The sequence below is a fragment of the Centruroides sculpturatus genome, unplaced genomic scaffold (genome assembly GCF_000671375.1).
Source record: "Centruroides sculpturatus isolate CEXI.00-Female unplaced genomic scaffold, Cexi_2.0 scaffold222, whole genome shotgun sequence".
NCBI classification, from domain to species: Eukaryota; Metazoa; Arthropoda; class Arachnida; order Scorpiones; family Buthidae; genus Centruroides; species Centruroides sculpturatus.
This window is the reverse complement of record NW_019384483.1, coordinates 658,738-683,606: the sequence shown is the minus strand read 5'-3', so window position 1 is coordinate 683,606 and position 24,869 is coordinate 658,738. Positions and strand designations below refer to the sequence as shown.

Sequence of the window (24,869 nt, the reverse complement as noted above, 5' to 3'; positions counted from 1 at the left end):
AGTATGTAAATTAGGTACCGTAAGTCTAATACAGTACTGTAATTTTATACATTTCTTGTGAAAGAAACATTTCTTATTCAACGGCGATAAAAATTATTTATATTAATGATGTCTCCAAAGTTCAGCAAAGTTTTCGTAGAAAAATAACATCAGAAATCGCGGCTGCAGTTTGCTGAGCTGTTCCGCGACGAAAACAAGCTTGAGCAATGGCAATGTCAAATGGTGCACACTCAGTAAGTAATCCTACAATTTTTTGTTTATAGCGTAGTTTATATAGATTATTTCCAAAAAAAAAATATACGTATTTTGGAAATGTTGAGTTGGATTAGTCTAGAATCGATTAATTTTATGGAAGAAAACCTTTCAAACAGCCGTAGTCCATAAACTTGATACGTGTCAGGCTGTGATTGGAAGGACTCGTAAGAAATCGGATTCCTAAAGAATGGAACGTATCTACTGTCTTATAGGGGGATTGACTGTAGTTAATTGAGGCATCCTGCACCAACCATTCTTGAGATTAAGGAAAGACAGGCAGACAAACAAATGGACAACAGTGGAAATTTATAAGACTACAATTTTTTCAAGTTGCAACCCATAAAGGAGTATTTAATTTCCTTATAACTCATCTGAATTTGTGACCAAGTTCAAATATGCTATATAATGACAACAACATTATATATCTTAAAATAACCAAATTGTCATTCTTTTATAGGAGTTATATATAATGGATATCATTGATATTTGGACATAATCCAAACTATTTTGAATGTACTATTTTTAAAATAAAGTTATTGCTATCCATATTTTGAAACTCAATCATATACATATTAGTTATTTTCAATATCCTTTAAATATACATAAAAATATAGCAGCATTTTTTAAAATGAAAACATAAAACTTCAGTCCTTAAATAGTCCATAAATATAAAAAGCATATGCATTAAAGATTTTAACACTAGATTTAACTTCATTAATTTTGATATAAATTAAATATAAAATACATCAACTGATTATCATCAATAATACAATAAAAAAAAAATAATAATAATAATAGTAAACCTTCACTACAAACAAATACAGACACTGCAAGAGTTTTTCTATAAAAAACAAGAAACATCACAGTTACATAAAGCAATAACTCTAGCAGACTCAAATAACACACCATTAAACTTACACTAATATAATTTGAAATGACACACATAAAAAGCATAGACACCATTAATTAAGCAATGATGGGTACAAAAGGCACTCCATGGCAGACATACCTATGACCTGGCCCAGGATTTTGTTGACAAAGCTGCATCAAACACTGGTTAGATCAGGAATACCTCTTTAGGGGAGATAAAAGGAGGTTCCTGATTACCATACAGGATCAGGTCATAAATACTAAAAACTACAGAAAACAATACTCAAAGATACAATGCTCACGTGACATTTTCTGCACATGTCATTCATCATGCCAGAAACAATACAACACATCACTTCAAACTGCAAGTTCTTGACAAAAAACATAATCAAGTAGCAAATATAATACACCAAGAGCATTATTAGACACATTATTAGACATCCACGAACCATACTACAAATACATTCTCAGACAGTATTCAAAATCAACATGCACAAAATGTACTATGACAGAGCCATAATCACGGATAAAATTATTTACCACAATAGACCAGACATCACACTCATTGACAAACACAATAATAAAATCACATACATTATAGACATAACCATTCCAAACACTAAAAATGTAAAAAACACATGCACTGAAAAAAATCAGCAAGCACACAGAACTTGCCAAAAAAATAAGGCATCTGTGGAGGATAGATAGGGTGCTTATTGTACTTGTTCTCTCCTCTACAGGTGTCTTACTACACTCACACTACACAAAAGCCTGGGAACATTACAGTTGAATAGAAATACATACATCACACTACAGAGGGACACTATATTGAATGCATGTCATATTGTTAGGAAATTCCTGAATATAGACACACAGACACATTTATTTAATTTTTGTCTTGTTTTTGTTACTTTGCCTTGACTCTAGTCTGGCATAGTACATAGCCACTGGTGTGAACTGAGTATAACTCACTAAACCAACATAATAATAATGCAAAAATTTTCTGTAAAAATAATTTGTAAAGTTATAAAAATGTGCTAATTCATGAAAGACTTTAAAGTTTACGTTAAATGTTGAAAATAATATTTTATTTCTTTTTTTGTTACATTACATTAACTTTTTGAAGACTGCAGTTTCAAATTACAATTTCAGTATTTATTAGGTTGTTCGGAAAGTAAGTTTGTTTTTTTTTTACCATTAGATGGATTAGTCGTATTTTTTCCGCCATTTTCATTCTAAACTGTATTATCATTATATATTTTGACAGCTAACATTTTAAGGCTTATTTGTAAAAAATTTTGTTTGATTCCGTTTCATGAATTAACACATTTTTATAACTTTACAAATTATTTTTACAGAAAATTTTTGCATTATTATTATGTTGGTTTAGTGAGTTATACTCAGTTCACACGTACAATTGTTTATTTTTTCTGTCCCATCAAATATAGAAAATCGAAAGCAGCATTTTTGTCATATTTTGCTTTTTTATTACCGAAAAGGTAAAAATGCTGTTCAAGTGAGAAAAAAATTGTGTGACGTGTATGGGGAAGATGTATTGACAGAATGACAGTGCCAAAACTGGTTTACAAAATTTTGTTCTGGCAATTTCAATATTGAAGATGCACCATGTTCTGGATGGCAAGTTGAAGCCAATGAAAACAAAATAAAGGTACTGGTTGAGGCAAACTGCCAGATAACAACATGTGAAATCACTAAGAGATTAAATTTGTCAAATTGAACTGTTTATAATTACTTGAAACAAATCGGTTTCATTTCAAAGCTTGATATATGGGTTCCACATGTTCTTAAAGAGAGATGTGGGACTAACTTTGATGGGATTTTAAGCAAAGTTTTTTTGGAGCTTTTACCAGACAATTTAATAATTGATTCAAAAGTGTACTGCCATCAAGTAAACAAATTGAATAATATCATCAAACAGAAAAGGCAGCCAGAATTGATCAACAAAACAGATGTAGTGTTTTACCATGATAATGTCAAATTTCACACAAGTTTGGTAACTCGTCAAAAACTGTTATAACTTGGATGGGACGTGCTATCACACCAACCATATTCGCCAGATCGAGCACACTCAGATTATTATTTATTCCAGTCTATACAAATTTTTTTTTAACTGTAAGACATTTACTTGAAATGACAGTGTCAAAAATCACTTGGATCAGTTTTTTGTAAGCAATGATCAAAACTTTTATGAATGTGAAATCATGCTACTATCAGAAACGATGACAACAGGTATTTGACCAAAATGGTTGATATATAATTGAATAAAATATTTATTTATTATAAAAATATTGTGTTTTTTTTCACAGAAAAGATAGGGCGGTGGTGTGCCATTTATTAACGATGTGTCAAGATCAGACCTAATTTTTTTTTTTTTTTTTGTTAAAAACCATTTGATATAAGAATGTTCCTTTGTTTACATGTTCCCAAATGTATTCCTTTGTTTTGCTGGAGTTAGAAAACATCCCGTATCAAAAGAAAAAGGCTAATAGATAGAAGGATTTTCCAGGGATGGGCTAAATGAGTATCCATTTATACCTGCCATGATTCCCTTTTTCCTGTCTAATCTCTATAACTGGTGGTCAAGTGATTTTGACTTCAGACCACCTTTAGTTTTGTCAGGAAGGATACATAAGAAAGGAAATAAAGAGTTTGAAGTCTGGAACAGCCGAAGGAAAGGTCAAGCTCAGAGAAAGTAAGCTAGAAACAGGAATGGAAGTCAGAAAGAACTGAGGAAATTTCATGGTCCTTGACCAGTTCAGAAGCATATTTGGGTCTCCTGAACAAGCCTACAGTGACATTGGAATAGTTGATCATCAATGTTAACTACTCCAATTATATGAAAATCAGGAAGATATCCTGATCAGAGGACCCAAATTCCTTTCTAGCAAGTCCTAGAGCTGATATCACCCTTCTTGACATACTTTCATGGCTTAGAACAATCTTCAGTGTTGTGAATTGTTAGTATATACCTATATAAGTACTATACCAATTGGTATATCTATTATTTTTCCTAATATATAAATAAAATTGTATATAGATATTCTGTGGAGAATTTATGATCCTATCATTTGGCAGAACTGTCCCAAAGAAAACCAGAAACATTCCTTTTGTTGAAGGCTAAAATTTAGCCTTCAACAAAAGGAATTATACCTGCAGCTTCATCTATCAATAAATCTTTTTCTTCTTAAATCTTCACTGTCATAATTCAAGATTTTTGTTTTTTAACTATAGATTCCAAAAACATTTCTTTCATAATGATTTGAATAGTATCTGTAATAAATTCTTTAATGATATCATATGCAATAAATTTTACCAGCAACCTTATAAATATTTGTGAGTTAAAACTATTTTCCAAGAATAGAATTATTAGTAATATTTTTAATTACCAACAAAAAGTTTTGAATCAAGTACCTGTTGTCAATATTTTTGGTTGCTCATTATTGAATGAAATACCATTCATGAAAAATAAAAGACTATCAATTTGATATGTTAAGCCAGTGTTTCTCAACCTCTAACAAATTGTTGCCCCCTTCAATAAAACTGTTACATAGTATTGCCCCCTTCACTTCAAAATTCCGATGCCGAGAGCCAAGGCTAATGCCAAATTCGTACTGCATTGAATAGACTAGTGACTAGTATCATGTTATTTGTTTAATTATTGCACGATATAACGAATAAAATATCTAATTATTCTTAATATAATGTTTTACTATATCGCCCAGAAAATTGTTTTTCGCCCCCAAAATATAAATTGTTACTAATCGCCCCCTCAACATGGAAAAACGCCCACATGGGGGCGATATCGCCACCATTGAGAAACACTTTGTTAAGCAATGAAAAGACTGTTGTGAAGCAATCAATTATGCATTTACTATTCTAATATTAAAATTTTCAGGATAAAATGATCCTAACAATTAAAAAAATTGATACTATCAACCTTGAAAATAAAAAAAACTAAACAAATAAAAAACAAATATGTATAAATATATGAGATATTTGTACCATCTCATATTTCAAATTGATGTATTAAATACAAATAACCTCAACTAGACATAAATTCCAAAAAACCAGCAAAAATAAAAGAAACTTAAATAAAAACAAACATTTTCTTCCTTATGTTTGGAAACAAAAACAAAGATTTGGAATAAAATGTTTGCTTGTTTTATTTCTTTCATTTTTGCTGGTTTTTTGGCATTTAAATCTAGTTGAGTTTATATTAATTTATACCAGTAGTTTCATAGAGTTTGATGTATTAAATATTGAAAAGATACCAAGTCTTGTGCATATACAAGTACAGTACATATATTTGTTGTGTTTCCTATTTTTCACAAAAGAAATACTAAATACATATCAAAATTAAATACTCAAACTTTTACATCTATCAATCTGAAAACTAAATTTACTTAAGCATTTAAACTAAAAATTGAAATACATATTATAACAGCATTACAAAACATTGCAATAATATAATTATCAAAATGACAATTTGAAAAATTAATTACAAACTTTGATATAATGCCACCATTTATTTGCCTGAAATTGAATATCATTTAAAAACCTGAACCAAAGAATAAGATATATGGTATGTATAGCAGTGAGATCTATACAAAAGATTAAGTTTGACAGTTTGAAAGTCATATGTAAAGCTTAATGCAATATTTTTAAAGGAAAAAAATGTTTAAAAATGCTTACATTTTGTTCATTTTTTGGTTAAATTTGACAATTTTAATTCTATTAAAAGAAATCTCACATGAATATCTAAGTTTTTCTGCCAAACAGCTTTGTTGTGGGGTTAAGATAATAGAATCTTAACCCCACAACAAAGTAGAAAAACTAAAATCTTCTTACGTGAATACTGGAAAGCATATAAATTAACACTCCAAAACCTTTAAACGTCCAGTAGTAATCAATTTAATAATAAACAAACGTTTTCGACTGTACTTTCGGTCTTCATCAGGTTTAAAAACCAGTTAGATTCAAACCTGTGCAAGCGTAGAACAATGATTATGAAATTATTTTGAAAAATGGAACAGCACAAACGGATTTTAAAAGAATACAGTTATGCATGTGCATTGACATGGCGATGAAATGGCACATGTAATACATACAATTATATATAAATAAATATACCAAACGAGGATGTGGTCTTTAACTGCTGGAGTGGGCATCGCCCGTTACCTCATAGCAGTACTTCCAAGCATGTGACATATTGACCGCATCATTAGCGTTAATGCAATTGGTGCGTAACCCGGTTTTGTAAATTTCCAGTGTCTCCAGATTTCGCAGGTGTTCCACCCGGTGAGAAAGTTTGATCAGTTTGGCCTCATGTAGGTCAGCTCTTATGCCGGGTTCAGTGGCATATGTTGATAGGGCGGTGGTGTGCCATTTATTAACGATGTCGTATTTGTGTTCCTGCAATCTTTTATTCAGAGCATTTTGTGGACCCAATATAAACTAATTCCCTTTGAAACCTGTTGTCCCATAGAGGGACCATGTAAACACCCGTTGCTTGCTTTTTATTGATCTTGTCTTTGCCACCGCAGAATAGCCCATATACAGTGCTAGGCCTCTTGTATGCAATCTTAGTGTTAGTATGGGCGGCAATCTCCCTGTAAACTGAGTTGAGGTGGTGATTGTACTCAACTACCACACGAGACTGTATGCTATTTACATTGTGTGTTTCGTGGGCCGCTGCTTGTATGTTAGAAGTGTCGCGTGTGGCTATTTGTGATACGTATGTGCGGGCAAGGTCGTGTATCAGGTTCTTTCTATATCCGTGCTGTACTGCTATGTTCTGAATGTGTTTCAACTCTGCTTCTGTGTCCTCAGATCTAGTGTGGTGTGTAAAAGCCTGCTTTGTTAGGGCACGGAATGCCAAGATCTTATATGAGTATGGGTCCGTCGAGTTGGCCGGGATGAACAATGGCCTATAGCATGATTTGTAATGTACTTTCGTTACCACCCTAGTGCCATCAAGTTGTAGGTGGATATAGAGGAAATGCGCCTCCTTATTGCTCTTCTGATCCAATTTGATGGTGAGTCCATATGGATTGTCATTCATTGCACTTATGAAATTGTTTATGTTCGGTTCCACTTTCCATAGAATAAAGATGTCATCTACATACCTCTTGTATATGAGAATGTTGGAGACGAATTGCAATATGATCCTTCCTTCAAGCTGCCTTATCACCAACTCACATAAATCCCCTGAGAGCGGGCTGCCCATAGGTACACCACACTTTTGTAAGTAAGTATTATTGTTAAAGCAGAAAAAGGAGGTGTAACATAAAATATGCGCCAGCTCTAAAACGTGTTTACAATGAACAGTAGCACCGGGTTCACTAAGAATCACACACTAGATTTACACACTTAGATTTTACAAATACGTGTGCCGGGCTGTGAATGGCTCACATATTTGTAAAATCTAAGTGACTCGTACAACATGGAATTCATATAAAATGGAAAAATCAACAGTGTTATAGGGGGATTGACTGTACTTGTGCTAAAGTTATTTATAGTTTTATAAACAGTGGGGACAAATTTATTGGTAACAGAACAAATGGAAATCATGATATAATGTCATATATTTAAATAGTTTTTAAAAACAGTTTTAATTTTCAATTGGTTTGATTTCAATTTTAATTAATTAATTTTGATTATATTTAATTTTAGTTTTACTTTCAATTTTGGTGTAAAGTGGCTATCTAGTATGCTTTAATTTGTTGAAATATACAGGGTTCCAACATTTTTTATTAAGGTGAAATGGGTTCTTTGATAAAAATAAGTTGGAAACCTCTGGTCTAAAAGAATCTCTTCTTGGCATTTTCACAGTTGCTGCTTTTACACTAGTAACAAACTGGTCCAATACAGCAAACTTAGCTCTATCCTTCCACCTTCCACCAGTGTAAAGCATATATAGAGCACTGTCAGTTATAACCAGCTAACTTTTTATTGAAAACTTAAGAATTTCCAATTTGGTTAAAGCTGCTTCCACAATGACTTTGGCATTACATTTCTCCAAAATGCTTGTGTTTAACAGTCAAGATTTTGAATCCTATACACCAAGATGTTGAAAACCTTAAATTTTTTTAAGTCAAATGATTCATCCATTATTAAGCATACATCACATCACAACCATTACAAATTCACAGTTCTTATAGATCAGTACCTCAAGATCTGACAAATAATGCCAAAATTTTGATTCATTTAGTGTTATTTTTCTGCATTTTAGTGACACAAACTTCTTCATATTATACTTTAGCCAAGTTTTCTCATATATTATATAATACTTTGTGTTAACTTAGTATAACTAATATTTCAAAAACATACAGTCAAAGTCATTTATTTATTTTTTTCTTGGCCACTTTCTGTTATTGAAGGTTGTTTTCTCCCTTTACTTTTAGCTTTAATATGCTTCCTAGAAGAAATATGTTATTTTATGATGAATTTCTTATCAAATGATAAATAAGTATTGCAATATGTACATTGAATCAACAAATCTTTATTTGAAAGTTTGCGTATTTGGTCACAGAGAAATTGGCTAGTTTTAAGTATTGTAAGAAGCAATCTACAACTCACAATTCACTCTGCTCATTAATGATGTTTGATATCATAAAATCTGTAATTGATATAAATAATATAATACTGTGCAATAATTGAGAACAGACAACTATGTCAAAATATCAATTATTAATCAATAAAATTCTACATCAATAAATACAACAACAAATTACTTAAATTATTACACAGCAAATTGAACAGCTTTATTTCAATATTACAGTATTATTCTAAGACCTAAAAATTCTACGAGTTTATTAATTCAAAATTTAAAAATCTAGGAAGAAAGATTAAATTAATAATCAGGCCAAAAAGGTATATAAAAAATATAAATATACAATAATACTTAAATATGATAAAAAGGTGCAGAACTTAATTGTAAAATAGAGGCACCAAATACCACCTATTTATACTATTTTTAAATTATCATTATTCAACTGATTTTCTTTATGATAAATCACAACAATAGATTTAAAATTTTGACAACAGCTAATTTTAAAATTCAAATTAATTTACAGTTGAAATTTGTCAGCCAATCAAAAGCATAATTTCAATTTCCATATGTTGAATGGGCATGAATCCAAGGAAATTCAGTTAGAGACCATTTAACTGTTGATACTGGAATCAAAATTTAAATTACAATCAAATGAAATTTGTCAAAAATTTCAATTTGAGTTTAGTTAGTATTGGACTGTTAAGTTACTTTGTAAATTTCAATAATTCCCAATATCAAGTATATTGAACATCAATAATGATATTAGCTAGTATTTATTTTTCTAACTTTGATATTGGAAAATATATTGATAGTTGATTATTTGACAATATCAAGCATTTGAATATCACAACAGTTTATTACCTGGTATACAAAAAGTTTTAGTTTTAATTTTTACTGTCCTTTTCTTCCAAAATTTTAAAAGACATGCTTTTAAAATTTTTTTGATCAGGGAAAAAAGCTTTTTATACTTTTAATTTATTTTGCAAGATGCAAACAGCTATTTCAATTATGTTATTGTGTACAATTTCTAAATTTATAAGGTATTCAGTATCAAAAATAAAAAATGCTATGAAATGTTTTTTATTTTTTTTTTGACAAGTCATATGTTGGTATGATTACATGAAATTTGATAATAATACTGTCATTTGCAATATAATATACTATATTTCGTAATCACAAATACTGAAATTCTTCAGTGAATCCAATTTTTATGGAGATGATGTGTTCACAAGTATTCACTGATACTTTGAGGATGGCACTACATCAAGGTTTGACTATATTTCAATTAATTTAATTTTTAAATATGCTTTTTGATAAATTATTATTCTTACATTTCAAAACACAAGCAAATAAAGAAAGGATACAAAAAATAAATAAGTAAATTGAAATAATCTAAAAATAAACTTTAAGAATTGAACAAATTTCAAAATATCTATACAAAATAAATATCTTAGCAGTTTTCATAAAAAATCTAGAATAATTCCAAATTTTATTACTTAAATAAAATATCTCATATTTTAAAGAATTAAAATAAGTATTTCTTGTTGTAACAACAAAAACTATTTTCAAAATCTAACAAGAAATGTGCCATCATTAAATTAATTAATGAAAATAAAATTTTTCTTTCATGAATGATTACTTTTGATACATCTTGAATATACAAATATATTTTATTATTATATTCAGTATAAAATGTACAAACCTGAAAAAAAGAACATAAAGTAATATGTGGCAAATAGTTATGGGCACCATTTCTTCCACATTGTACAAGAGATAAAGAAAAGAAATCTTGTAATTGTTCTTGTAATGGTCCAGTAGGGCATAAATATAAAATATACTCTCTAGGAGTATCTCCATCAAGTGTGACATCATTAACATGGGCTAATAACCTAAATAAGACAAAAGTCATTAATTATTTACATGTCATAACCTGAATTTAAAAATAAAACATTAAATTTCATGCCTGTAAAAATTAAAAATTAAGTTATACTTGTTTAAGCAGTATGAATTGACTCAGAACAATCATATCTTTGTGTGATTATATCAATGCTAATGAGATAAATTGCATAGTTACAATTTATAAGAACTGCACAATTTCTAAATAAATTTGTTAATTATATTGCTATTTTTTAGGTATTTCTTTGTCATTGAATGAGGATACAGATTAAGAAAGCACTTTTTATAAAGGATATAGATACAAATGTCTAGACCCTGAGCAAGCATTAGTTTTAAATTATTCCACTGTGGCAAACAGGGCCAATAATCGGAAGCTTGATTTGTGGTATTTTCTGGTCAAAATTACAAATTATGATTGATTTATTCATAATTACTATTAGTTAAAAATGAAAATAAGTTAAATTTTTAGATGACAATTTACTTATAAATAAATGATTTTTCCATAAAAAATTGATATAGAAATATTTAGTTATTTGTTAATTAAGGCAACAGAATACTTGGGTGACCTGCCTAGGGAAATGTCTTTTGGGAAGTTTTTTAAGGGTAACTGGCCCCTATTTAGGCATTAAAGAGTGGAGAAAACCCAGAAAACTCTGTGTGACCAGCCCATCCTGTATGTTTGTTCGCTATGCACTCCTAAGCCATTCAACCAATTGCTATAAAACTCAGAAGTTATTTAAACAGGCTTGTAACTTAGATAATATTGTACATATCACTCCAAAATATTGATTGGGTTTCTATATATCAATTAATTTATGTAACATTTGATTTGTTAGCTTTACATGTAGTGCTAATAACAAAAATAAAAAAAATTAATAAACTAAATGTAATCCAAACAAAAAAACATATAATTTAGAATATGAAGTGAAGATATATATATATATATCTTCATTTATTTATTGCAACAATGATACAGTGCAAAGTAGACACACTAAATCATTACTGCAATGGGGTAGCAGATAGCACTCATCTGCATGGAGTCAAAAGTGTTACACTGTGAATACTACATAAGTACTATATTTAATTTTCTACATCTAACAACTCAGGTTTTTTCATTTCTTAATGGTATGTGAAGAGCCAAGAGCCCTCTCCCATTAGAGCTAATTAACCTATTAGTTTAATTATAAATTGAAGGGAAAAATCCAGGGAAAATACCCGGATCTCCACCGGGGACATCCTGATTGAAAAGATAACACCCCTATCCAATATCCCTCTGAATCACCAACTATTTCAATGTTTGGATTTATGTTATAAACTTAGTCAAAACATTCAATTATTAATGATGGAAACTGTCAACCTTACAGAATTATGAGGTAAGATGAGCCGCAATAACAGATAGAAAGTATCCATAAATCGTTGAAACATCCAGTTCTTGACAGCCCACAACAAAATCCAGACCCAACTTGACAACTTAGAAAGCATTAAATCAAAGTCACCCAAGTCAATTCTCATGTGCAATGCATATAAAAGGGACTCAAACTCAAACCTTAGGGCAGACATTCCAAGGTTCCAGCCTCTCCATATTGCAGAGTGAACATTCCCATAGAATAAGTCTCACGTCGCGCCAAACAATCTACATAGAAGCCTCCACTGAAATAGAGAGCTGCATCTCTCTCTGAGGTATTTAGTGTCTTGGTAAACATTTGTAAACTCTCTCTCTCTGTGGATAAAAAGGGCTGACTTCCCAAGAACCTTGCAAGTGACGTGCCAACACTAATAGTTTTGTTGTGTTGTTCGTAGTGTTTGTAATATAGATTATAGTTAGATTAAACTTTTGTTGTGTTCGTACGCTCTCTACCTGTCGTTACTCAAATAACAGATACCCTATTGACTTACTCATTGCACTCCCCACTTGACAGACAAATCAACTGGCCTACTCAACATTTGTTTACATTTTGTGAGTTAGGACGCAACTTTTAATTACAGTGACCATGTGAGCAGTTTCCACCTACCCATTGCCAACTAAGCAGTCTAAAGGGAAACCCCTCTTTGCCCCCAGTTTCTCACAGGTACTTTCTTAATTCTAATAAGTGGCCACCAGTGATCACACACACAAAACCACTGAACACTGGAAGTTGGTTGTGGATTCGCCACATCACCAATGGATCAGACACAGAGTTTTCAGGGTTTGATTCACATTTGTTACACCTAAATAGGGTTAGTTTCCTTTAAAAGTCCTCACAAATGTCTCAACCTGAGTGAGCATTAGTTCTAAATTAAGCTGCTAGGACAAACAGTGCCAATAGCCAGAACTCAATTTGTGGTATTTTCTGATCATAGTTACTAATTATGAATGCTTTATTTGTAATTTCTATTAGTTAAAAATGAAAATAAGTTTTAGATTAGTTATAAATGAATGATTTTTTTCATATGCAATGTCAGTCTTTTTACCTAATCCCAAGAGTAAAATAGCACATTAATCATTTGTTTATCATACAGTCAATGTCATTAAACTTATCATACATTAACTAAATGAAATGTAGTGAGTATGGTTTAAAATATAGTCACAGACGAAATTTAAACAGTATGATTTGTGATATACTGGTACAATACCTGCGTTCTGCTCATTATTATAAATTATAAATACTTTGTTTGAAATAATTAGTTAAAATCAAAATAAATTAAATTTATGGATAGACATCTTGCTTAAAAATGGATTTTTCCATAAAAAGTTAATACTGTAAGATCATAAAATGGAATTATGAATAAAACAAAACATAGGGGGACTTAAAATTAGATGTTCTCCCACTAAAAGAAGTGTTATTATTATTAGTAATTAAATGATCTGTAATATGCATAAGTACATAGCCTTAAAAAAATTATTGTTTGCATTAATTATAAATTCATTACTCACATGACATATCCAGACAATATTATGATTGAATAACATTAATTTGGAAAGGAAATCAAGGATAGTTATAGAGAAAAGACAAGGTTTAAGATAAACCTCCCCTCATTCACAGCCAATCATAGGTGGAGGGAAAGTAATATTTGCTAAGGGGAACTACTTGGCATATTTTTTTCTTAATCAATGCAACTTTAAAATTCAGTACATACTTGAAATCAGAACCCAATCTCTAAAATCAATATGTCTGGTCACTTTAAGCCATTTTAGAACTACTTTAAGCCTTGAGAAAAGCCTAACATAAAAGCTAACAATTTATATGTACATATACACTAAGTAAATTTTGGTCATTTTATGGAGTATATGCAATTTCTAAACATTTATTATTTTCTAAACAAATTACTACATAATTGTAGTATAATTCCTTATATGCAGTATTTTTCAACATTAAATAGTAACATTTAATACTCTTCCATCCCATTAGAACATTAAGGCAGACAGGACAAAATCTAAAGATGCAATTTTTATAATAAATAAAATGTCAAGTGAGTATGGTATGGACATCATTCCTATTGTTCCAGATCTGTCCCGGTTAGAACAATATACTAATATTAGGAACATCAATGTTGAAAAGCTGCTACAATATTATACTACAATGCTATAGAGCAGTGCTTCTCAAACTATTTTGGATCACCACTCCCTTGGTTGTAACTTTTAGTAGTAACACCACCTGTTGTGTACACGGGGCCTTGTCAAGGCTTTTTTAGTCCATCAGTACTGTCATCCCTAATGCCTCCTTGGATAATTCAAATGCCTTTGATATTGCCCACTTTGAAAAGCACTGCTATAGAAGTTCAATGTCATTTAGCCTTATATTCATGATTTCATTTGCATTAATTTTAATTGAAATAATATTTGAGATTATGTATTAATGTTTTTGTAATTATATTTTGGTATTGAATATTTTATTTATGTATTGAAACTGTAATAATGCACTGGATGCTGTGTTTAGGTAATGATTATTGTATATTACACTATGAATTTGAACTTTGTACAGAGATTATTACATTTACTGTATTTGTATTTGTTATTGGACAATGTTTGTCTGGTATTTTCTTTATTTTACTTTCTTCCCAGTACAAAGGGTATACAAGGACCTTGGTACTAAATAAATAAATAATAAATATTTGAGATTAAAGATAAAATAATGTTAGCAGAAAACAAATTACTACAAAAAATCTAGTTAAATATATAAGAAAATACCAAATCAAATAATAAATACAAATAATTAAATTTTAATACCATCAAATTCCAAGTATATAAATTACAGAAGTTTACAATTCAAACATGGTATTTACTTGGATATAAGACAAGGTTTTTATTCATTTATCACAGCTTCAAATTCCTAGGTCATCCTATACGCACAAGCGAAAGATTCTTTGCGTTTTTTGCAAATAATTTTTGAGAACCATGTATTTGCATTTTTTACCAGATGCTTACCCTGTTGTATTTAAAAATATAAGTATTTTATCTGGGTCATTTGAATCATTCTTGTATATTGTCAGGAGTAAAGATGAATAGCAATAGGAAAAGCAAAGCTTTTGAATTGAATTCCAAAATCACGTGGGAGCACGATATATGTTTTAATCCATTCCCACGTGAGAGCAGATAATTACTCAGAAATCAGAATTTGAAGAAACTCATAAGTGTAATTGACAGAGAGTGGATTCAACTGTTAAGAATTGGAAAAGAAAGGTTTCTGATTGTCCAGCTTTACATGAACAAATTATGTTGTCGATTTTACAAGATAGGAAAATCTTGTAAAATCTAAAAGTTTAAAACGCCAGTAATTTTTGCAGGATAATGTGTGCATTTACATTCATTTAGTATTTTACTTGTGATTACATGAAATAAAATTAGAATTGTATTAATAAATCTAATTTTCTTTATTTTGATCTTTAAAGTCACACCACGTCCTATATGTGAGGTCGTCTTATATTTGAGTAAATATGGTATATATTTATCATTACTCATTAGCTTTCTAGGAAAAAGTTTTTATATATCAGGTCAGTCCATAAGTTCATGTGCATTTTTATGTGAAATTGGATATCATTTATATGATATTGTTCTACATTGAGAACATTTCAATTGTTTATTTTCATTAAAATGGAAGTAACTGATAAATATAAAAGGCATGTTTTATATTTTTTATTTTTAAGTGATGAGAATGCTACAAATGCAATCAAAAAAATAAATACAGTAGAGTGTCGTTTATCTGAAAGTTGATCAAGCGAAATGTTGGTTAACCGAAAGCGTTCCAGTTGGACTGTGTCATGCTGAATCGAATGTTTTTGATACTAGATTAACTTCCAAAATATAATTTTTTTGTTTTATATTTTTCTACTTATTTTGTTTGTACAAAATAAAGAAATAGTTTTTAATGATACAATAGCCACTATTATTATTTTAAAAAATTTACGTTAGGCTTAACATCGATGAAAATTCAACGCGAAGTGACATGCAACGGAGAAAAATTTCAACACGGGATAGGTTAGTATATTTTTTTTGTACATAATCGGTTATCCGAACAACCCCAGTACCAATTGATTCAGATAAATGAGGCTCTACTGTACTGTACATAATCAAACTGTAATTAGTGTAAGGACTGCGCAGAAATGGTTTGAAAGATTTAGAAACTGATTTTTAGGGTTTATACAAAAACCGACTTTTTAAAGAACTGCAAAAGATGACTTTTAGAGGTATGGTTTCTTTGACTTTTTTGCTCCTATGAATATGCTCTACAGCTCTGATAAGGTCCCAACTGTCTCATTCAGAGCTTGAATTGAGCCGAATTGGTCGCTTTTTAGGCATAGAAGGATTTTTTTGTTTTGTAGTTAGTTTTATGAAACTTAGTATTTAACAATATTCCTATTTTATGCTAGAGATGATTTTGTGTCAATCACAGATGATGTTGATGTTTTTAATCAAATAATTAATTAATTTTTATGTTTTAAGTGTAGGCATAAAACCAACTTTTTTACTTGGGAAAACCCAGTTTTCAAATTATACAAATTTCTTCAAAAAACTAGTTTTTCAAAATCAGGTTTTAAAAACCAACAAACCCTAATGATTTTAGTGTAGAGGATAAGGCTTGTACAAAAAGACTGGTTGACTTTGGTGATGATGCTCTCTCTGCATTAGTTGAAGCAGAACCGTCTTTAACAGTTGATGAAATTGCAGAATGTTTAAATTCATCTAATGGAACTGTTCATAGACACCTACAACAAATCAGAAAAATTTTAAAACTAGGAAAATGGATACCACACAAACTGTCAATAGCTAATCAACAATAACGTGTTATTAGCATGTCTGTTTTGTGTTAGCATGTCTGTCCGTTTCTTCTGTTTATTAGGGTTTATATCAGGCTTGAAACGGATACAGCAGAAAATGCATTTTTAAGTAACAGATAGCTCAAATGCTTTTTACATTACTATATTCCCTTGTTATATTATATGTTATATTTCAGGCATCTTAATTTCTTTTTAATGTTTGTAGTATTTTCTCTTTATGGTCCCAATTTTATCTTCATGTTTTAATATTAGCTATTGATAAAGATGACTTTCTAATTTTTTAATAGAATATTGTTCAAAAACATTCGAAAAGCCTATTCGTTTATGCAAATGTATTAAGTGTTTGAATTTTAAAGTTTTTTTCTTGATAAAGGTCATTTAACATGACCGAAAACGTTAGAAGTTAATAAATTTGGCTGCACGTTTACAAGGTGTTAGAGTAAGTTTTGTTTATTGAATAATATGCAGTCTCAGTTGAATTGAAATGTCTATTTAAGCTTTGCTTATGATTATATTTCAAATTACACTCACCACATTCCATTTTATATGACAATATATATACAGGTATACTGCGAGCTATGTTGTTTGTCAAAAAAAATATATGAAAAAATAAAAATCAAGTTTAAGTCATTTTATTCGACTTTACATCTGTCTGCCGCAAACATTGAAGTCGTAATATCACTAGAAAAGCGTTAAAGCACATAAAATCATATTAAAATATGTATATTTACAGTAAATGTTAATATAATCATCATAAATTCTAGAGAACGAAATATGAAAACATCTTGACTGTGTTGTCTTATTTAGTGGTCTTTAAGTGCTCAATATTGGTGTTTTCCACGGTAGTTCTAATATCTACCATTTGGCGTCATTGTCAGTGCCATTTGATATTGGTAAATTTAACATAAATTAGTTTATTTTCTACTGTCGCAAGATAATTTTAATAACTGTATTTGTTATTTAACCTTACAAAATCATCTTATTTTATAATGTCTTAGAGCAAACCACATTTACAAATAAAGAGTCCGCGATGTACTGTAAACATTGCCAAATTGTAAACATGTACATTTACAAGTATGTACTGTACATACATAAATTTGTAAATTTAGATTACTTTTTTCTGTATTATATTAAAAACTAAAATTTATTTCTTTGTAAGCTTAAAATAGATTCTTATTAACCACATATTATTAAAAATGCATTTATAAATAAAATACAGAACTGAAAATGGTTATTTGTGGTTTAGCCTAGTGACAAGTAAATTTGACTTAAGTCACCTCTCCTGGAACCAATTACCGACGTAAGGCGAGGTATACCTGTATTAGCAAAATATTAGCATGGCCAACTGAAACCAACACAAATTGAGTGCTGGCTATTGGCATTTTTCACCATAGCAGCATAATTTAGAACTAATACTTGCTCAGGGTCTAGACCAGTAATTCTAACCTTTTTTTACCCATGGACCCCTTTTCCTCTTAATTTTTCTTGGTGGACCCCCATAGACATTGCACAGAAAAAAACCTTATATTTTTTACTAATAAAAAAAGAAAAGAATTGTATCAAAAATAAAAGAAATAGTAAATGATTATGCTTTATTTTGAAGGAAAGCCAATTTTATATATATTGTTTTATTATTTTATATATTTGTTTTTTGTTACATTACTTCAAATTGGAAAAATATTTTATTGAAGCTCTGAATTTCAGAAAAAGTAACTACTGCATTTATGAACTAGCACTTTTAATACCTCTTAATGGAGTGTTGCACAGAACTGAAGATTAGGGTTAAAATAAACTGATTACCTTTATACTGGAGGGAGGCTATAAAGTTTATAACCTCCCTCCAGTATAAAGATTTTCAAAATCTGGAACAAAAAGACACAAAACGTTCAGAAATGTCACTGTCAAGTGACTTGATGCTGATGGTATAGGATTCTCCTAACAAACCCCGGCTTTATAATCTGACTTTTGTCACTGAGATATATATGTCATATATGTATTCAATACAGTGGTATCTCAGGATACGAACGCCCCAGCATACGAAATTTTCAGAATACGACATGAAATTCGAACATATTTTTGCTCCACGATACGAACAAAAACTTATCATACAACGTTACATTAGTTCGCAGTGCCATTTTTTATTCACTTCTGTTCATTGGTCTCAGTCCATGTGTTTGCTTCGTTGTGGAAGGATCTTGCTCGATAAAGGAAATCTTGAGGTATTATCAGAAAGTGACTGATTTTATTGAAAAGAAACATCCCGTAAAGGTTCACAATGGCCGTATTGCTGCTCAGTTTAATGACATTTGCCTGAGTCATTTTACCAAGCGACATGTATCCAGTAAAAATGCTGGTGGAAGTGAAGGAAAAAAAGCAAAAAGCAGTGAATAAAAATTTAAAAAAAATATATAAATATATATATATACAAAACAACACTATTTTTTTTAACCTTTTCTGAATTATTTTTAAGTTATTGTTACATTATGCTATGTAAGTTAAGTTTTAGTATCATTTCCCTTCTCCCTCTCTTCCGCCACCAGACCAGTTTACACCTCCACCGTTGTCTACCCTTAAAGGTAAAGTGCAAATAAAATTACTTTTTTTTTTTATCAATTATTATTCTATTATGGTTATTTATACATTTACAACTACAAAATGCATTTTTCAGTGTTTTCCTTACTATAGTTATTTTTTTAATGTATTACTTAGCTTTAATTTGAGTGTGTTTTTCGTGTTGGAACGAATTATTTGATTTTACATGTAATCGTATGGGGAAAAATGATTCACCTTACGACATTTTCATGATATGATCTCAGTTTCAGAACGGATTAATTTCGTAACCTGAGGTACCACTGTATTTTAAATAATTTATTTTAACCCTTATGCAAGAAATGAGTAATAAAGAAATTGACAATATCTATATTGTAGAAATTTAATTCTCTGTAAAACAATTGTTCTGAAGTAGAATTACCCTATAGACCACTAAAATATCACACACACCCCCAATTTGGTATTTTTTTTTCTGTGGACCCCCCAGTAATGTTACATGGACTCTGGTTAAGAACCACTGGTCTAGACACTTGTGATATAGATTATCTTTATACAGATGATATCCTAGTTTTGGCAAATTCATCAGCAATCTTCAATCTAAATTAAATAATCTCTATCTCTACTATCAAATCTGTTTAGAAATAAATATCTCAAAGTCAAAAATAATATCTAGGTTGGAAGGAATTGAAAGAACTTTTCATTTAAAAAATTAAAAATTTATTGTAAGATAAGCAAACTTCTCATTGCATTTTTTAAAAATACAATATCTACAAGACAAAATTTAAAATTTTAAGATTAATTTAAAAGTATTTACAGTATAACCATCTTCTTTATTGATAATATAACTCTTTCTAACCTGTTACCGGTGCGTCTACTAACTCTTAACGATCCAAAAAACGAACCAAAACTAACGTTTTCGAACCCCTATAACGGTTCTTCTTCAGGCTTTTTTCGAATCTCTGATGGAAAATGCAGCTCGTAAAAACTTTAAATTCGAAATATGTAAGTTCGAATGCACATTTCCCGTTTCCGTCGTTGTTCTTTATTGATGCTCATAATTCAATTGTAAGGAAATGTTTACTGTATTTGCTTAATAAATTATCATTTCATTTTTGAAAAAAACTACAGATTTAATTCTGATTCTTGTGCAACCTTTCTAATTTACTTTTTTAATACTGATTATAGTTTAAACTTACCAATCAGCAGCAAGCTGAACACCCCTATCTCCTGTAGCTGCAAGAGCTTTCTCTCTGCAAAATAAAACAAAATATATAAAAGAATATATTAAATTCATAAAAAAAGTGAAATGTCTTAAGACATTAAAATTGTAATTTGATAAATTTTAAAAGTACACTGTCTTAAAAAATTAAACCAAACTTCAATATGGAAAAAACATTTCCACTTATACAGCTTTAAAAACATAACACAGTTTTAACATGTTATAACCACTTCTTGTTTTTTCCATATTGAAGTTTGGTTAAATTTTTTAAGACAACTTGCTTTAAAATTGTAATTTGATTACAATACAGTAAAACTGTGTTATAATCAACTGGAATTGCACAATAGTGAACTTTTTCTGTTTTAAACGACTTTTAGTATTTTTCTTTTCTTTTTTTTCTTTCTTTCTTTAATTTTAAATTACATCAGATAAGTGTAACATAGTTATGTTTATTTTTACAGTAAAATCACTTTTTACATATATAAAAAAATTTTATTACTAGGCTTAATCCAAAGTGATAATTTCAACTATGGAAGGTAGTATTTGAATGCAAGAATTAAGATCTATTCAATTGCAAAAATGTTCTTTCTTCCAAAGAACTTGTGCTAGGTGTTTGAATAGTTCTCAGATATAATCCTTATAAGCTCACATAACAGTGAACACGACAATTTGAGTACCAAGAACTTTTATCTTGCTTTACTATCAGCAATTCTAATCACGTTGCAGTGAATACAGACACCAAATTGTTTTGTAATCTGACTTCTCAAAGAATTTTAATATACTAATTAACAATTTACTTCAATCTCTCTAAATATCTATATGTTAATCAATTTGTTTTGAATGAATATTTAGTACTACAGTAGAGTGTCGATTATCCGAATCAATTGGGGACTGGGGTTGTTCGGAAAATTGATATTTTGGATAACTGATTATGTACGAAAAAATATATTAACCTATCCCATGTTGAAATTTTTCTCCGCTGCATGTCACTTTGCGTTGAATTTTTGTAGATGTTAAGCCTAATGAAGACTATTGTATTGTTAAAAATTATTTTTTTATTTTGTACAAACAAACTAAATGTATTGAAAAATATAAAAACAATAAAAAATTATACTTCAGAAGTTAATTTAGTATCAAAAATGTAAACTATTTGAGTAGCCCAAGACATAGCCAAAGATTGCAGCGCCACAGCACTGGCGAAAATTTAAATTTGCCGACTGGAATTCTTTCGGATAATTGACGTTTCGGATAATTGACTTTCGGATAATCGACGCTCTACCATAGTTAGTTAATAACTATTCTGTACAAGGCAAATTGGCAGCAGCCAATTTTCCACTAGTAATGTGACACACACACACACACATACATACATACATACATACAGACCCCAAAATTGGAAAAACTAATAGTATCATTGTAATTATATCATAATTTATAAATAATTCTACAGGTAAATTTAGTTATGTCATTTAGTAAACAATATTTCTAGTCTTTCAAGACATTTCAGATATATGAAGAATCTTGTTAAAAACAACATTGGGCACGTGTGTATTGGGTATGTGTGTGTAAATCCAAATCAGTGATCATACAGTGACCAGGAGATAATCCCAAAACACTGGGTATTGTGATCTTTCCTCTTTCCTGTCTACTGTCTCATAGAATCTGCTACACCTTTAGGTATAAAATAGTGAGTAAGTGTTAGATTTTAGTTCCTGCACATGTACTATTGTTGCGAATTTACTTGTGGTACTAAACAACCGATTACTGTGTATAGTGTAAATTTAGTGGAGTGGGATCCAAACAAAAACCTAGTTCACAAGCAGCATATAAAATACTTGTGATTAAAAGACTTTACTAAGTTTTCTTTGTGCTATTCTTATTCGCTAGTCTATACACGCTGTTCACGAACATCACAATAAAAATATAAAAATAAATAAATATACATTAAATTAATATTAAAATAAATTAAACTTTTTAAAATTTTGTAAATTTAAAAATATTCTATTAATAAGCTTCAAAGCATGTTGAATGTAAAATTCAACATGCTTTTAATGTGTTCTACTGAAAGCCATTGGACATGTCAAATTCTCTATTTTGCTTAGCCTAAAGATGGTCTTTAAAAAGGTCAAAAACATTAATAATAATGAATTTTGCTAATGTTATGGTATGTTGTGCTTATGAGTTTTAAACCTATCCAGCTTATGATATCACTATATGATCAATGGCAGAGATTTGAATCTGTCCAGGATTTCATATTCCTGGGATCTAATAAGGAAAAGTAACAAAATGACTTTTAAATATTTCATGTTTAAAATAAAAGTTTATATAAAATTAAACTTATACAAAATAATCAAAAATTCTTAATCATAAACATTTTTGAGTGGTACAAAAAAAGGAACCAGTTTTAAATTATTGCATTTATATATACTGGAGCAAATATATTCACAAGAGTGAGTGGGAAACTGGTTGTCTTGGCCCATGAATTTGTATCCCATGAACATCCTGGATTCAAATTTTGATTTTTTTAAGAATTTTTTTATTTTTAGTTTCACAGGAATGATGGATTATATTTTTTCACCACCAATTTATTTATTTTTGAATTTGTTCACTTTATTTAATATGTAAATTAGTAAATACATAATTTCTGTGCTCACAATTGAATTTATTAATAGTTGTAAACAATGATTATCCATTTTTAAAGAAGCTTGAATTTGTCCAAAGATATACTAAATAACAAACAAACAACTTGAAACTTGCTCTGTATATACCAATTCATTTCTTTTTATAAAGTATGTCACTGTTATATACAGATTAAGAATAAAAAAGTTTTTTTCATTTCAAGCAATATTTATGAAATTGTATGTGATGATACAAAAGTGAGTCATTGGCACCTACTGGAGAATAAAATAATGGAAAACCATTGTAAGTAATTATGTCCTGGAAAAGTATGAAACCAAGCAATAAAATATAACCTCTATAATATTTTCTTACATCTCCAGATAGTAATAAATAAATTCTGAAAAATAATATCCACATCAAATCTTCTTTGTAGTATCTTATAAACATTTCTCTAGTAGCTTGTTATCTTGATAATGACCAACATTTTTGATCCTTCAGGTGGATCTTCTTCAGGTCAAACATAATGGAACATTTTTAAGATGCAATGTTTATGTTTGACCTGAAGATCAAGCTGAAGGATTGAAAATGTTGGTCGTTATCAAGATAACAAGCTACTGGAGAATCATTCAGAAGATACTACAAAGAAGGTTTGGTGCTATACTTCTACTCCAATATTAGTAAGTGTGAGAAGAACATAACATCCACAATTTATCAAAATCTTCCAGTGTCTGAACGATGGAAAATCACATCATTGGTATCTACAGCAAGTGTCACATTATGTAAAACTACCGGTAACAAAAGAGTTAATAATTTTGTAAACTACCATAATGTACAGTAAGACCCCACTTAATGCTGATTCAATATAACGCTGTCTGCTCAAAGCCTAAAAAAAAAAAAAAAAGCTCATAATATACTCCAACAGAGCCGTAACTAGGCAGGTGCAACAGGTGCACCCGCACAGGGCCCATTTGGAAGGGGGCCCAAACTGCTATTCACAAGAAATTATATTTTTAAATTTTTCCGCCTTTCTACAGCGTGGTTTGGCGATTACATTTCGCCTTACTTAGACCCTAGATGTCTGCTCACCAGTGTTCCCAACTGTGGCGACTTTTAGAGGGACGTAGTGAGGTAGCGGAGACCTCAGACAAATCAGCCAAAAGTAGCGACTTTTGATATTTTTAAATTTATTTAGAAATCTAAATGTATGTTTATTGTTTTCAAATTTACAGATTTTTCTCTATTTTATGAGCTTTCTGGCAACTACTAATATTATTACAATATACAAAACTGTATTTCTAGATTTTTCTACGGTGTGCAGAGCTAGAAATCTGTAAAGGTAACATTTTGTAACAAAAATAAATCTGCCCGAGGATTTTTTTTAAACTTACTAAATTGAAAACGGTAACTCCCGATTAAATTCTTAGTCTCGAGGTTGTAAAAGGCGTGCAGAAATTCTGACATCAATTTTTGCTTTATAGTGGTACGCATATGTGGTGTATACCTGAACGGCGGATTAAGCGGTAAGCGAACTATGCGGGCGCGTAGGGCCCGAAAGGGGCTCCCGCAGTCTTTAAAATGCTACTGAAAAAAGGGATTGCGAAAACACAGAAGATAGAAATAGTCCCAAAAAAA

At 30.0% G+C, this 24,869-nt stretch overlaps 1 protein-coding gene across 1 annotated transcript in view; it reads right to left on the bottom strand.

The window, feature by feature from the left end:
• LOC111621524 (protein UBASH3A homolog) overlaps positions 1-24,869 on the bottom strand; it is a 139,358-nt gene that overhangs the window by 93,064 nt on the left and 21,425 nt on the right. The window contains exons 2-3 of the mRNA XM_023363682.1: positions 20,596-20,649; positions 10,401-10,587 (exon numbers count right to left, since the gene is read on the bottom strand). Of these exons, the coding sequence (XP_023219450.1) occupies positions 10,401-10,587; positions 20,596-20,649 (241 nt within the window). The remainder of the gene's footprint in view (positions 1-10,400; positions 10,588-20,595; positions 20,650-24,869) is intronic.